Here is a 14,571-nt window from a genome sequence, read left to right on the forward strand (position 1 = left end):
ATAAGGAGCATTCCGGAGTAGTTGGGCACCCCGGGTCAGGTGACACGTGTCTGGTGTGGTCTTGGCCAGTGCCTGCTGGAAGTGGGTGATAACTCCTCGGCAAAGCTGGCCAGGCCGGGAGCCAGGTGTGGAACCTGAGCATGTCCCCGCACTGCTTGGAGCCTCCTTGAGACATTGGGACTTGAGGCCTGAGACCCTGCCCCGCTGCCTCCAGGGCACAGGGAGAGACAGGAAGCCCTGCCCAGACCTGGCTCCGTGTGGAGACGCTGCTCTGTGACCTCCTGCAAAGGACTTAGCCTCTCTGGGCCTTGGTTTTCTCATCTGCGAGATGGGCAGCCAATCACAGGACAGGGTAGAGTTAATGACAGCCAATGAGGAGACAGAAGCACCGGGCCCGCTGTCCCCTCCGAGCCGAGAAGGGCGGCAGCTGATCTGCAGCAGAGCCTCAGAGCCGGAGCCACGTCCTGAGTACAAGGTGGCAGTGCCGCCCAGATCTGGTTCTCACCCTGGGGAGCTTGTGGCCGGTGATGGCCACTCTCAGGAAAGTGAATCAGCAGAGTGCTGGTAAATGAGTGCACAGGGAGGGAGGGGGCCTGAGGGCTTCTTGGAGGGGGCGGCCTCCGTCAGGGCCCAGCATAAACAGCTGCTGGCCCCGTGGACAGGGAGAAGGGCCTTCCGGGCAGAGCAGGCAGTGGGTACCAAGACCCAGAGATGTGGCACTGCCTAGAGAGTCCACTGCTCTGGGGGGTTAGAGCTCCAGATGTCCAGGAGTGTGGGGCGGGGCTGTGTCCAGAGGAGCCTGGAATGCCACCTGCAGGACCCTGGGAAGTGTCTCTGGCCTCCGGGAGGGCAGAGGCAGTGGGGAGGCAGAGGCGGGCGGGTGTAATCTGAGGTCCGGGCAGGCAAGGCGGGCGAAGCAGAGAGATCTGGGAGATGGAACCGGGTGGGACTTCAGATCGACTGCAGTTGGAGGGTGAGGGAAGGTGGAGGAGGAACTTGCACCAGATACTTCCCAAGCTTCCCCTTCGAGCCCGGGGCTGGGCACGCAGTCATGAGCAGCCCAGGGCCCTGCACTCTTGGGTTTACGCGTAGTGGAGGGGACAGGTTAATCACACATGCTGCGTGGGCACACACTGACAAACGCTGTGAAAGCCAGGGACGGGCTGGCGTCTGGAGCAGCTGCGTAGCTGGAAGTGGGGAGAGGAAGGAAGAACCAGGCAGGAGAGTCAGGTGCATGGGTCACGTGGCTGGTGGCGGCTTCCCCAGTGGGGCTGGGTGCAGGTAACAGGGCGTGTGGTGCTCAGGGCAGCTGGGGGTCCCTGGGGCCGGCTGGGGCACCTTGGAGCTCCTGGCCAGGAAAGCGCCAGTGCAGGGAGTCGGCAGACTCTGGCGTGCACCCCTCGTCTTTGTGAATAAAGTTCTGCGGGAACACAGCCTTGCACGCTCCCTGGTATGTGTCCACGCCGTCTGCGCACCACGGCAGCCGTGATGGAGACTGGAGGACCCAGAAAGTCTAAAAGATCTGCTTCGGGCAGATCGGGGGAGGGGGCGTGATCACACGCACACTTTTTACCCTCCCTGGGGCTGGCGTGTGGACGCTCAAGGTGGATAGGATGCCACTGTTGGCTAGGGACGCCGTGTGGAGCCCGAATCAGGGTGGCCGTGGAGGAAGAGAAGGGCCCGGAGGCATGAGACGTGGGGCAGGCAAAAGTCAGCAGGGCGTGGATGTGCTGGGGGGCGGGAGGGGTGAGCAGAGGGTCCCGGTGCTGGCCTGGGTGTGGAGGGCTTATGAGCACAGGAAGGAAGCTGCGCTTGCCGGGGTTTGGCTGCAGAGTGTGTGCAGGGGCAGGGGACGTCCTGGAGAGATCACCGGGAGGCACCTGGTGACCCAGGCCCGGGCTCCGGGTAGGCCGGCCGGGGGTGCAGGGTCACAGGGTTAGACGGGTGTGGACAGGGTCCCGCAGGGACGGCGATTCCTGCTCTTCCCAGAGTAGGGTCCGGCGCACCGTGTTCCAGGCAGAGCAGGAGGGGCAGGCAGGAGAGGGAAGGAGAAGGGGAGGCCCGGTGGGCGAGGGGAAGAGGGTCTCAGGACCCCAGACGTGACGTTCCTCTTCCTCCCCGCAGCATCCACAACGGGGTGATCGCCGTCTTCCAGCGCAAGGGGCTGCCCGACCAGGAGCTCTTCAGCCTCAACGAAGGCGTCCGGTGAGTGCCCCGCCTTGGGCCGGGGTCGGTGAGCGGCAGGGAGGGCTGGGCCCAGGGTGGGAGGCCCCAGCCAGGCCCCCGATCCACCAGCCACGCTTGGGGCTCCCTCTCAGAGGCCACGTTAGCAGTGGCCGTGGGATCCGGGCTGGGTTTCCCGAGCTGCCATGTGGGGCTTGACCTCGGCCGACGCCCCGAGCCGCCACCCCTGCTGAGGACGGTCCTCGGGGAAGCAGGGTGGGACCTGGACAGCACCTCGAGATAACGCCCACAGGGCCCTGCCACGTCCAGCATCGCGAAGGATATTTATTCTGTTCAAGAGGAAGGACCCACCTGCCTGATGACTGAGTGTCATTCCGGAAAGGCAATTACAGCCCGGCGAACACGCTCGTTTCCTGTGAAGAGCCGGGAAATGAGGATTGTGAGGCAGTGAGGGCGGACAGGCGCCCGCAGCTGCTGCTAGAGCCGAGCGGCCTCGAGGGAGTCTGTGGGCCTGTGTGCAGTGCGGGAGGGGAGAAGCTCAGAGAGGTCAAGAGACTTGCCCAGGGTCACACAGCTGCTACAAGGGGGTGTTTCCCAGTTCCATGCCACCTCCCTCCACCCTGACCCTCCGAGCCCTGTCCCTGTGTCAGAAGAACACGGGGAGACAGGCAGTGAACCTTCCCCTCACCGTTCGAGCTGGGAATGAGAGTAAGTGGGTCAGATTTTCATTTGTAGGTGCCCTGCCCCCACCCCCCGCGTGGCGGAGCTCAGAGGACCCTAACATGTGGGTAAACCGAGGCCAGTGTGTGTCACTTGTTCAGGGCGTCCTGCTTTGCTCCGGATCATCTGGCCTGGCCAGGGTGGGGCCCCAGGAGCCCCATTTTCCCGATACTCCTCTGCTTAGGGGAACGGGAGTTTGTGACAAGCCTAAAGAATCTGCTCACAGCCTGGGCAACACAGTGAGACCCCATCTCTACAGAAAAATTTAAGCTGAGCAAGGTGGCGTGTGCTTGTAGTCCCAGCTACTCAGAGGGCTGAGGCAGGAGGATGGCTCGAGCCCAGGAGTTCAGTTGCAGTGAGCTGTGATCGCGCCACTGCACTCTAGCCTCAGCCTGGGCAAACGAGCAAGACCCTGTCTCAAAGGAAAACAAGAATCTGGAGAGTGTTTGAGCAACAAGCAAAGGAAGAGTTTCAATTCAGGAGCGCGGCAGCAGGCACAGCCCCGGCATTGGCTCACGTCCCCCGGCCCTCCGGCCTGAGCAGCGTGGGCGTCCGTCGGATTCTTGCTGTGTCCTCTTCTCCCCGGGCCCCGCCCGACCTGACCCCGCAAGCTGGCACCGCGTGGCAGCCCCCCTGAAGTGTCCGCTGGGCGGGGCACAGAGAAGCCACCAGCTCCCAGGCCCCGCTCACCAGCCCGGGACGCTTATCCCCGAGAACGTGTAAAAGTGGGTGTCGTGTGAGGCTTCGAGCTCCTGGGCAGCTGGGTTATTTGGGGCAACTTCTTTTTAGCCAGTTCAAAATTAAATTCTAGAAACCTTTAAGTAATAACAGCAAGGCCTTTTTCATGAAGTCTTTCTCTGTGCCAGCTTTGGGCACGGAATGTTCTGTACCTTAAACTCACCCACTCCTCACGGCAGCCCTGAGGGGCGGACGCCGTGTCGGCTCCGCTGCACAGACGAGAAGACCGAGGCCCAGAGTGGCTGGGTGGGTCGTTTGCCGTCGCAGGACTGGCGGGTGGAGCTGGCGCTCAGGCCCCTGACTCCGGGGCCTGCGGGTCGTTCAGAGCCCCCTGCCCACTGGGCTCTTGCTCACGTGGCCACACTAAATGAGGTGCATTTAGTTATGCAGATTTGGTCCAGAATTCGTCACTAGCGTTGATCCCGTGAGAGTCTGTGACTGGAGCCATCAGCTGCACCAGCCTCCAAATGCCCCCCTCGGTTCTTACGGCTGGTTAGTGAGATTGGGGGGCCAGGGGGTCCCCTGGACATGCCCAGGCACAGGTAGTTGGGCAGGGCCAGGGCTGGAATAGTGAGGATGCTGATGTCCGGCTGTTTTTTTTCGTGTGTGTGTGTATGTAAACTTTTTATTGAGATATAATTCATATGCCATAAAGTTCACCCTTTTTTTTTTTTTTTTTTTGAGACAGTCTCACTCTGTTGCCTGGGCTAGAGTGAGTGCCGTGGCGTCAGCCTAGCTCACAGCAACCTCAAACTCCTGGGCTTAAGCGATCCTACTGCCTCAGCCTCCCGAGTAGCTGGGACTACAGGCATGCGCCACCATGCCCGGCTAATTTTTTGTATATATATATTTTAGTTGTCCATATAATTTCTTTCTATTTTTAGTAGAGACGGGGTCTCGCTCTTGCTCAGGCTGGTCTCGAACTCCTGACCTCAAGCGATCCACCCGCCTCGGCCTCCCAGAGTGCTAGGATTACAGGCGTGAGCCACCGCGCCCGGCCAGTTCACCCTTTTAAAGTATACAGTCCAGTGGCTTTTAGCATGTTCACAATGTTGTACAACCATCACCACTGTTTGCTTCCGGAACGTTCTTATCGCCCCAAGAGGAAAGTCCATACCCATTAGCAGTGGCTCCTTGTCGCTCCCCCAGCCCTGGCAAATCAGGTGCCAGGCAGCTGTCTGTGGGTTTGCCTACTCCGGGCATTGCATACACGTGGCATCACAGCGTGTGGCTTCTTTCAAGGTTGGTGCGTGTGGGAGCGTGCTGCAGTGCCCTGTTCACTTTGCGGCCAAGTGACAATCCACCACACGCGTGGAGAGCACACGGTGCGCGTCGATGGACGTGCGGGTCGTTTCCGCCTTTTGGCTCTTGCGAGTCACGCTGCTGTGGACACGTGTGTGCAAGCTTTTGCGTGGCGTGTTTTCATGTCTCTCGGTGTGCCCGGGAGCGGGGTTGCTGGGTCACCTGGTCACTGTGTTTAGCTCTGTGAGGGCCTGCCCCCCGCTTTTCACCCGCACTTGTGACTTTCCGGTTTTCGTTCTGACCACACCAGTGGGCGTGCAGCGGTGTCTCCTCGCGGTGCCGATTCGCGTTTCCCTGGTGACTGGGGACGCTGAGCATCTTTTTATGTGTTGTTGGCCATGTGTATATCTGCCTTGAAGAAATGTCTGGTCACATCCTTTGTCCATTTTTTGATTCGGCCGTTTGTGTTTTTAGGTTGAGTTATGAGCGTTCTGTATGTTTTCTGGATGTACACCCTTATCAGATACTGATTTGTGAATCTTTCCTCCTGTTTGGTGAGTTGGCTTTTGCTGTCTTGATTGTGTCCCTGAAGCGCCAGAGGTGTTAATTCGGGCGTGCTCCAGTCCTCTCGCTGTCTCCTGGTCCCTTCCTTTGGTCGCTTTTCTTCTGAGGCACAGAAATGTGCGCACTTTGCATAATGGTCTTTACACACAAGGAAAAACCCTAGAGGGTGGGCCCCTCTGGGTTGCAGAGGGCTGCCAGGTCAAGGACCCAAGCCTCTTTTTATCTTGGTGGCTTTGGATGGCATTGTCCCTGAAGGACACCCCATGTGACCCACCTTCTTAGAATCTGAGGCCCTGGGTACTCTGGCTGCCAGTGGCCGGGGCTGCCCGTGCCCGTGTTGTCCTGCAGGATGTTGCCAGGGCATCCGTGGGGGGCAGCCCCTCTCCAGCGTCCCATGTGACCCCCACTGGTCTGCCTTGGGCCGTGAGACGCTCGGCATTGACCATGCCTGTGTGGTTTTGGTCTGTGGGTGGCGTGGAACGTGACGCTCCCTGCTCTCTCAGCCCCTGGTGTGCAGTGGGAGGAATTGTCAGCATTGAATGCAAAGGACGAGGTTCAGATCCCAACTCTGGCATGTCCTGTGTGGCCTCGGACTAGTCACTTGACCTCCGTGAGCCCCTCCTGCCTCCCCTGTGAGAGGGAGCCCTGATCAACGCCTGCCGCTGGGGCGTAGAGCTTCTCTGGAGTAGAGGAGGAAACACTCGGGAAGAAGCTCTTCAGGGGGCGAGGAGGTTCCCCGGCAGGGATTTGGGCGGGTGGAAGGGAGTGGGCTGGCCGTTGCAGGCCCAGCCCTGCCTGGTGTCGCCTGGAGAAAGTATGAGACTCGGCCCCTAGGCTTCCTCTTCTGTGAAATGGGTGCAGGGACGAACTTGATGGGCCGAGACTGTGGACCGTGGAGGCCCAGCTGTGGGGCTGACCGGGCCCTGCCGCGCTGCATGGGTGGGACTTTCCCACCCCGCACAGTTTCGGGCTGAGCAGGTTGGTCCCCTGCTGCCCAGGCGGCCCCCCGCCAGGCCCCGGGTCCGGGTCCCCGTGCTGCCATGTGGTCTCTGACTCACTCTCGTTTCCCCTCCCGCCCACAGGCAGCTGCTGAAGACGGAGCTGGGGTCCTTCTTCACGGAGTACCTGCAGGTGGGTGGGCTGTGCCTGCCGGCCACGCTGGCCGTGCTTCCTGCGGGGGCTCGGAAGGAGGGGGAGGCACCAGCTCTCTGTGGGGACGGGGCACTGGCTCCACCGCTGTCTGCCTGGGCTCCCGAGGGCTCGCCAGGCTGTGACTCGGTTTCCCCACATAGCCAGCGTGGATTGTTGCAGAGGTTAGTGATGATCAGGTGCAGGCGAGGTCTCGGCGCTGTGCTGTGCACATGATGGACTCGAAGTCTTGTTAGCCATCCCCCTCCCCCCAGAATGTCGGTGTGGGACCCCAGACGTCGTGTTTGGGTGCCCTGTGCCCTGAGCCTCATGGTGACAGTGTCGTGTGGCATCAGCATCTCCCAAGGCCGCTGTCCCAGGGACTGCAGCACTTAGCATTCGTCGTACCCCCCTGGCCAACAGGCCTGCGTGGTCAGTGGACACGGAACCTGGGGCTCAGAGCGGTGGAGTAACCTGCCTGAGGTCACACAGCAGGGGGCAGGGGGGCCATGAGCAACGCAGGGTCCTGTGCAGAACTCGGCCCCTCTGCGGGCTCAGAGCGAGGCGCCCACCTTGCTGGCCAAGAGTGGGCCCATGGTTCCTCACAGTGCACGGTTTTGGGGTTTAAAAATTATTATTTAAGAGCTTTATTGAGGTATAATTCACATGCCGTACTATTCCCCCGTGAAAGGGTATAATTTAATGGTTTTTAGAGTATTCACAAAGTTGTGCAACCATCACCACTATCCAGTTCCAGAACTTTTCATCATGCCCAAAGGATGCCCCCTCCCCGCCCTCCCCAGCACGAGGCACCCGCTGTGCCACTTCCTGTCTCTGCGCCTGCCTGTCCCGGGCATTTCACACCCGCCGAGTCGTACAGTGCGTGGCCTCTCGTGTCTGGCTTCTCTCACCCAGCACGATGTTGCCAGGGTTCGTCCCGGCTGGGGCACGAGTCAGTACTTCATTCCCTCATGGCTGAGTGACGTCCCATTGTGTGGACAGGCCACATTTTATGTATTTGCCCCTGCGTTGGTGGACACTTGGGTTGCTGCCACCTCTCGGCTGTTGTGAGCAGTGCTGAGACCACACGGTCCGTGCTTGGCCGAGATGCCCGGGAAGCGCGTGCAGGGTCCACGTGGTGTGGCGGTGGCCCACAGGCCGGGCCTGTGGTAATGAGGCCCCCTCTTGCCTCAAAGTCCTTTCTTCACCATGGGGTGTGCAAGGCCCCCAGTGCAGCGGACTCCAAGATGTCCCTGTGGCCACCTCCTCTCTCGTGACAGCCCCAGGCCAGGTCAGTCGTGGCTTCCCAGGATGAGCTGAGGCTCTAGCTCAGCGGCATCGGGCTGTGGGACCTCAGTACGTCACCTCCCCCTTTTGGGCCTCAGCTGCCTGGTGAACTCTTGGGGGCCCTGCGGGCCAGGACACCCCAGGGCACCCACGGGACAGTGATGGCACCTCTGTGTGTCCCTGCAGAACCAGCTGCTGACCAAAGGCATGGTGATCCTCCGAGACAAGATTCGCTTCTACGAGGGTGAGTGTGGCAGCCCGTGGCCGGGCCAGGCTGCGTGCCGGTGTGTCTCCTGGGAGTCGGGGCACGGCCGGGCCTCTGCCCCCCAGCACTCTGGGTGGGAGGTGCGGCTCTGGCCAGGGCCAAACACAGCCTGGAGGCCAGGGCCAAGATCCGCACCCCTGAGGGCCTCGGGAGAGAGTCTGCCCCCCAAACCTGCCGGAGCCAGGAAGGTCCCTGCCCCACCTCGCTGCCCATGGGGCCCTCTGTCCCTGCGTGGTCCCATCCCAGAGGCCTAGGAGAACGCCAGTGTGGCTTTTGAGGCTCGGAGGGCAGAGTTGCCGTCCTGCTCACAGAGGACGGGGCAGGCGTTCGTGGCTGTGAGGGGGCTGCTGACCTGGGCGTGGCAGGGGGGCGTTTAGGTGAGTTTTCTCTTTCAAGGGTCCCACCCACCCTATGAGGCCTTCAGATCATTGTTCCCAAATGGGGACAACAGTAATGACAGGCGATCTGTCTGCAGCCACTCTGCACATCAGGGAAGAGGCAGCATTTGAACCCTTTGCCCTTCTAGGGGCCTCCGAGGTTCCAGCTGGCCTCTCTGCCCCCCCACACACCTCAGCAGGTGGGCGGAGGCCTTGGCCACCTGCCAGGTCCTGGCACTCTCGGGCTCCCAGCATCTGAGGGGTTTGGGGCAACAACCGAAATACGGGTGTCCTCGTAGGCGTGAACTGGTGTGGGGAAAGGTCACACGAGGAGGGCTCAGCTCGAACGATCCCCCTTGCTCGGGGCGTGCTCTGTGCCAGGCTCTGTGCAGGGTTCAGCGTCCATAACCGTTTGTTGAGCACCTACTGTGCACCAGGCACCGTGCCAGACTCTGTCTGCTACCTCAGTTGATCCCCAGCAACCCTGTGCGGGAGCCACGATTATCATCGCCACTGAACAGACGGGGAGGAAAGGCACCGAGAGGTCCAGTGTCCAGCCTAGGCCACATGGCTGCTCCGTGGCAGGGCCAGGGTGCAAAGTGGGTAACTGACACTCGAGCCCACCCTCTTCCCTCTGCTGCTCCAGGTTCCTATGAGGCCTTGCTCTGACCCTGGGAAGAAAAGATGCTCCCCATTTCACAGAGGGGACACTGAGGCCTGGTGGCCTGGCGTGTTCCTTCCTCACCTGCACTGCACGCAGTGGGTGGGGCCGGCCATGGCAAGAACAGAGAAAAGCTGTGAGAACCGTCAGCCCGAGTGGGGAGGCACAGACAGCCGGGGGCCTGGGCTGGCTTCCTGGAGGAGGCAGCATGTAAGCTAGGGCCATGGGCACTTGGCATTGAGGAGGGTGTCCTCTCGTGCCCCTCCTGACTCGGCACATTCCAGTGGTGCCTGCGCTTCCCACCAGCTCCGGCCCAGGGGAGCAGGGACGGCCAGAGAAGGGGGCTTTGTGTGGCGCGGTGGAGCTCTGCCTGAGCAGCAGGACGTGCCTGCCTGGCGGAAGGGGCAGAGGGCGGCCCTGGCAAGCCCTGCCCAGGGGCTCAGCCTCACCCTCTGCCTCGCCAGCCCTGCCCGACCTTCCTGGCCTCAGGGACAGGCCTGCAGCTCCAGGCTGGGAGTCAGAGTGCTGGCCTCTGGTTCCCATGTAGCTATAGACACAGCCTTTCCTCTCTGGCCTCCGTGCCCCACCTTAGCACTGTGGGGTGGGACAGGCTCCGTCCACAGGAGGGCTCACTACATATCAGGCCCAGGTGGCCTCTGGGAACCCAGAGATGGACTAAATGGTGACAATGCAGTGTGATGAACGTCAGGGGGAAGGGAAGGGTTAATTCCACTTTCGCAGTCAGGGAGGGCTGCATGGAAGTGGTGGCCTTTGAGCAGGGCCTCAAAATGTGGACGGCTCGTCCCTTTTTGCCCCCATGCAGCTGACTCCACACCGTGAAAGGTGGCGTTAGAAACCTCCCTTCCGTGCTCCCCACCCAGTTTTGTGGATCTTCTGGAGACTGCTTGCAGCCATGGAGGGGATGGATGGAGGCAGGGTGAGGGCCCCACGTGGGCAGCCCTAGGACCTTGCCACCTGCCCCTTCTCTCCAGCCTCCAGCGAGGCCTTGGACTTCGGCCCCTGAGCAGAGCGGTTCCTGGGAGTGGGAAGCCTGGAGGACCAGCCTGGAGGTGGAGGGGCCCCCAGGAACAGGGTGAAGGCTGGACCACACCAAGGCTGTGGGTTGATGGTCTCTGAGTGGCGGCTTACGGGAATCGGCTCTGGCTGCAGCCAGAGTCACCCCTTGGCAGCCGGAAACTCAGGAGCTCTGAGGAGGAGCCTGTGGTCCTGCCAGCCCCGGGCCCTGGGACGTGCGTCTCAGGGACTCTGAACCTGGTGTAGGTCGTGCGACCAAACCTCACCTCCCGCGGCCTTCGCACGCTTGCCTCCGTGTGCCACGGCCAGCCCCCGGCCAGACACCTTCGGCCCCAGTCACAGGAGCCTATGCTGGAGTCTCTGTCACTGCCCTGTGGTCCTCAGCATCCCTTGGTCTTTGTGGGCTGTGAGACTTGAGCCAGGTCAGCCCGGTTCCTTCCCGTCTCTGCCCTCAGCACTCTGAGCGGGGGAGGCGAGAGGGACGTGCTCTGGCCCCCAGTGAGGGCCCGCACGGGCCGGGACCACCGCGTGTGCTGGCCGCCTGCAGGGCTCAGCACCAGGGCACGGTGCACACGCACACACAGCCCTGTCCCCGGCAGCAAACCCCGGGCAGTTGCATCGCGGCTCTCACCCTGCCCACGTGGGGGTGCTCATCGCACCCCTTTTGCAGAGGGGCTGCCATGGAGGCCGGGGACTTCCCTGGGCCCTCAGCGTGGTGGGAAGCAGGGCCTAACCCCCGGCCTCTGACTCGGTGACCCTGACAGCCCCCGCCCTGCCCCCGTCCTGCCCAGAGCACGGTCCCTGGCGGTCAGTGCGTGGCTCCGGGGGCCGGACTCTGTTTCACGGCATCTGCTCTCCGCAGCGTTTTCGCCCCGGGGGCCAGAGAGCGGCCTGTGCTCAGCAGAACGCTGGCCTGGCGGGCGCCCAGGCCACCCCACGGCCGGCCAGGGACTAAGCCGCCTTTCTTCTCGCCGCGCCGGCAGGGAACTGAAGGGACTTTGTGTGCGGGCACCGTTCCACAGGGCAGGGAGCACCCTCCCAGCCCAGACATTCCTGCCAGCCTCCGCTGCCCTCAGAGCCAGGTGTGGGCCACCTGGGAGGGCCGCTGGGCCACACGCGGGGCCGGCTGTGCTGCGGCCCTCCCGGGGCTGCCCGTGCGCTGGAACCCACACAGACCTGGGGGCTTTGGGGGAGGGGGCGCGGGGCCCACGGAACGTGAGGAAAAGGGGAGAATCCCTTGTCTGGCCTTAGCATTCCCATGGAAACCTCAGGCAGTTCTGGCCTGACCCGCACTCGGGAGGTGGCCGGCCTGTGGCGACTCTGCCCTCCTCGCTGGGAGACACCCACAACAGCCCCATTTTTTCCAGCCGTTTGCTAGCCTGGCTCCCGGGCAGGAGCCCCTGCAGGCAGCAGAGGCCTTGGGGACACGTGCCGGGGCCTGCTCGGCCGTGGGCCCGGCAGCCCACATCCCAGCTTCTCTGCTCCATCCAGGCAGAAAGGCTGAGGGTTCCGCGTGTTGCATCTCCTGGTGCAGCTCAGGGCACTTAGGCTGTCCCCATCTCCCAGGGCCAGCAGAAATGCCCGCGGAGCTTGTCTATCTGCTTCAGAGGTTCACATGCCAAGATGTGCCCCCACATGCCATCAGTCTGGCGAACCCAGCCCCCATATCCAGCATGGATAGCACCTCCTCCAGGAAGCCCTCCCTGCCTGACCCTTTCTCCCCCTACCCCTTGGACGTGGTCCTGCTGTTGGACGTGGCCTTCGTGGTTCCCCAGGCCTCACCATGGGCAGCCTGGGCTGGCCTGGTCCCAGGCCGTGGGGGTCACTGACCGTGGCAGACCCTTTTCTCAGAAGCTCAGTCTCCTGCTCAGCGGAGGCTGCCCCTCGCCACTGTCCTTGTAACCGCCATTCGGTGTCCTGCTCCCTGTTGTGTGATGGGAGATGGAGAAGTTTGGGCTCAGCTGGGTCCCCGTCGCCCAGCGTGAGGCCTGGTGCAGAGTGGGTGCTGTTTGTCGGGTGGGCGGACGGGTGCTCCGCTGCTTGGCGGGGTTGTCAGGAGGCTGTGGCGAGACCAGGGGGAGCTGGGGCTGCTGTGCGGGGCACACGTGTGCGGGTCTCATGCGCGACGGGCACAGGACTAGCACCTGGCATCTGCTGGCACCAGACGCTGTGCCGAGTACCCTGTGCCATCAGCTCGGGGAGGTTGGCCCAGTTACTGTCCCGTTTTACAACTGGGGAAGCTGAGGTTAAGCGGAAGGCCCGGGCCACGGAGCTGCCACGGAGCTGCCACGTGACAGGGCTGGATGTCGGCCTCAGGCCGGTGCCTCTGGGGCCCAGAGCCCAGGCCCTCCCCTCCCGCCTCCTCTGGCCCATCCCGGGTGAGGGGAAGCATCTGCCGGAGCCCGAGCCTTTTTGGGCCAGGTGGTGACAGTCCCCCGTGCCCACAGGACAGAAGCTGCTGGACTCCCTGGCAGAGACCTGGGACTTCTTCTTCAGTGACGTGCTGCCCACGCTGCAGGCCATCTTCTACCCAGTGCAGGTGAGCGGCTGAGCCTGGGGAGGGTGAGGCCCAGGTGCCTGTGCCACGTGGGACCCCGGGCGGTGGCACCCCCACCCTGGCCTTGCTCCAGGGAAGGAGGCTGCCGGGCCTGGGACGTGTGCACCTGCTCCGTCCTGGGCTGTCCTCTGGGCTGAGCCTGGCCATCCCTGGACCCCTCAGAACGTGTTTCCTAAACATACAAGATGCAGATAAGGACGGCTCCTCCCTGTAAGGCTCCTAGCAGTAAGGCCCAGGGGCTGTGTGGGACAGTAACCCTTCCCCTCGCCAGAGGAAACGGAAGCGGGCCCTGTGTCCTTGGGGCAGGGTCACCAGAGGGCTGCAGGGGGCCTGGGGGTCAGCAGGTTTACTCCCCTGTATCTGGGGGAGGGGGACTAGGCCGCAGGTGACACGGCAGGGCGGGGTTCTGTGTCCGCAGGGCAAGGAGCCATCGGTGCGCCAGCTGGCCCTGCTGCACTTCCGGAATGCCATCACCCTCAGCGTGAAGCTGGAGGACGCGCTGGCCCGGGCCCATGCCCGCGTGCCCCCTGCCATCGTGCAGATGCTGCTGGTGCTGCAGGTGGGGGCGGCGGGGCCGTCTCGGGGCACAGGGTCGGGCGTGGGGCGGTGGTGTGCCCGAGGTCAGAGGCAGAGCCTGAGACAAGGCTCTGTGGGCACGTGGCTTGCGGATGGGGACCGTCTGGGAGAAACCTACCGGGGAGAAAGGCAGGAAGGCGGGTTCAGGAGAGAGCACCAGGTGCCCGGGAGTGTGGACAGGCCCAGAGCCGTCCCCGCCGGCAGGAGGCTGGGCCCTTCCTTGTACACGGTTCCAGTCGGCCTGGGGCTGTGGGCCCCACACACATGGCGGCCCCAGACGTTCTCTCCTGATGGCTTTTGTCCTCGAGGACAGTTCTGGGGAGGGACTCCAGGGTCACTGTTAGCGGCCACGCTCCCAACAGCTGGGGTGAGGGTCCTGCCCCAGGGAGGGGAGCGGTGGGCACCACAGCCCCCGCCCGAGCTGCGTGTCCCTCACACGGCTGCCTCTGTGCCTGCGGTGGGCACGGCACCTCCCACCTCTGAATCCCCCTGTGCACATCAGGGGTGGGGACTCCACAGCAGGGAAGGGCCACGGGGTGGTTTGCAGGTCGTGGGGGCTGCGCTGGGCGGAGGCTGGTGGTCATCCTGGCAGCTGAGCGGGACGCCCCGCCTGCTGGGGGATTTTAGGTCAGACCTGGCCGGGTTGCAGCTGTGGCTCTTGAGGCACATTGCCTCTCTCCGCATCGGTGTCCTAGTCTGTGACACGGAGGAGGACCTACCTGGCAGGACAGGTGTGAGGATCGTGGCTCCTGGAAGCCGGCACCGTTGATGCAGGGAACACCTGGGCCGGGCGGCCATCGCTGGGGCGGTGCTGCCTCTGGTGGTTGCTGTGGCCCATGTGGCTCCCTGGGGTGGCCCCGCTGTCCCCAGACTGCCCTCCTGCCCTTCGTGGGTGCGCCTCCTCCCCACCACCACCCAGGAGCCCCTGCCATAGCCCCGCCACCGCCCGGCCCACCTTGAATGACCTGGTCTCCCCCAGGATCCTGTTCCTGACCTTGGTGAACTTGGCCCCGCTGCCTTCATGTCCTGGGTGGGCCTGAGGTCCCAGCCGCCGGTCCCATGTGTTAGGGGCCTCTTGTGTGCCCCATGCTTCACCCCCAGGACCACAGCTCCTTCTCACGGGGTTCCGATCACACGGAACGGCCCGAGTCTGAGTGCGGGCAGGTGACCCACCGGGGCCTCTGTTCCTTCCCCTGTGGGATGTGGAGGAGGGGCCACGTCACGCAGGTTATAAGAA

The 14,571-nt window shown here is 63.1% G+C and overlaps 1 protein-coding gene across 2 annotated transcripts in view; it reads left to right on the plus strand.

Annotated features, from left to right (window-relative positions):
• The window catches only part of PRR5 (proline rich 5), a 51,031-nt gene that overhangs the window by 33,123 nt on the left and 3,337 nt on the right, over nt 1-14,571 (plus strand). For both annotated transcript variants that reach the window (XM_069491848.1, XM_069491847.1), the window contains 5 exons: nt 2,125-2,205; nt 6,531-6,579; nt 8,050-8,107; nt 12,649-12,740; nt 13,177-13,317. In XM_069491848.1, coding sequence (XP_069347949.1) covers nt 2,125-2,205; nt 6,531-6,579; nt 8,050-8,107; nt 12,649-12,740; nt 13,177-13,317 — 421 coding nt within the window. The remainder of the gene's footprint in view (nt 1-2,124; nt 2,206-6,530; nt 6,580-8,049; nt 8,108-12,648; nt 12,741-13,176; nt 13,318-14,571) is intronic.

The sequence above is a fragment of the Eulemur rufifrons genome, chromosome 16 (genome assembly GCF_041146395.1).
Source record: "Eulemur rufifrons isolate Redbay chromosome 16, OSU_ERuf_1, whole genome shotgun sequence".
In the NCBI taxonomy this organism is placed as follows: domain Eukaryota; kingdom Metazoa; phylum Chordata; class Mammalia; order Primates; family Lemuridae; genus Eulemur; species Eulemur rufifrons.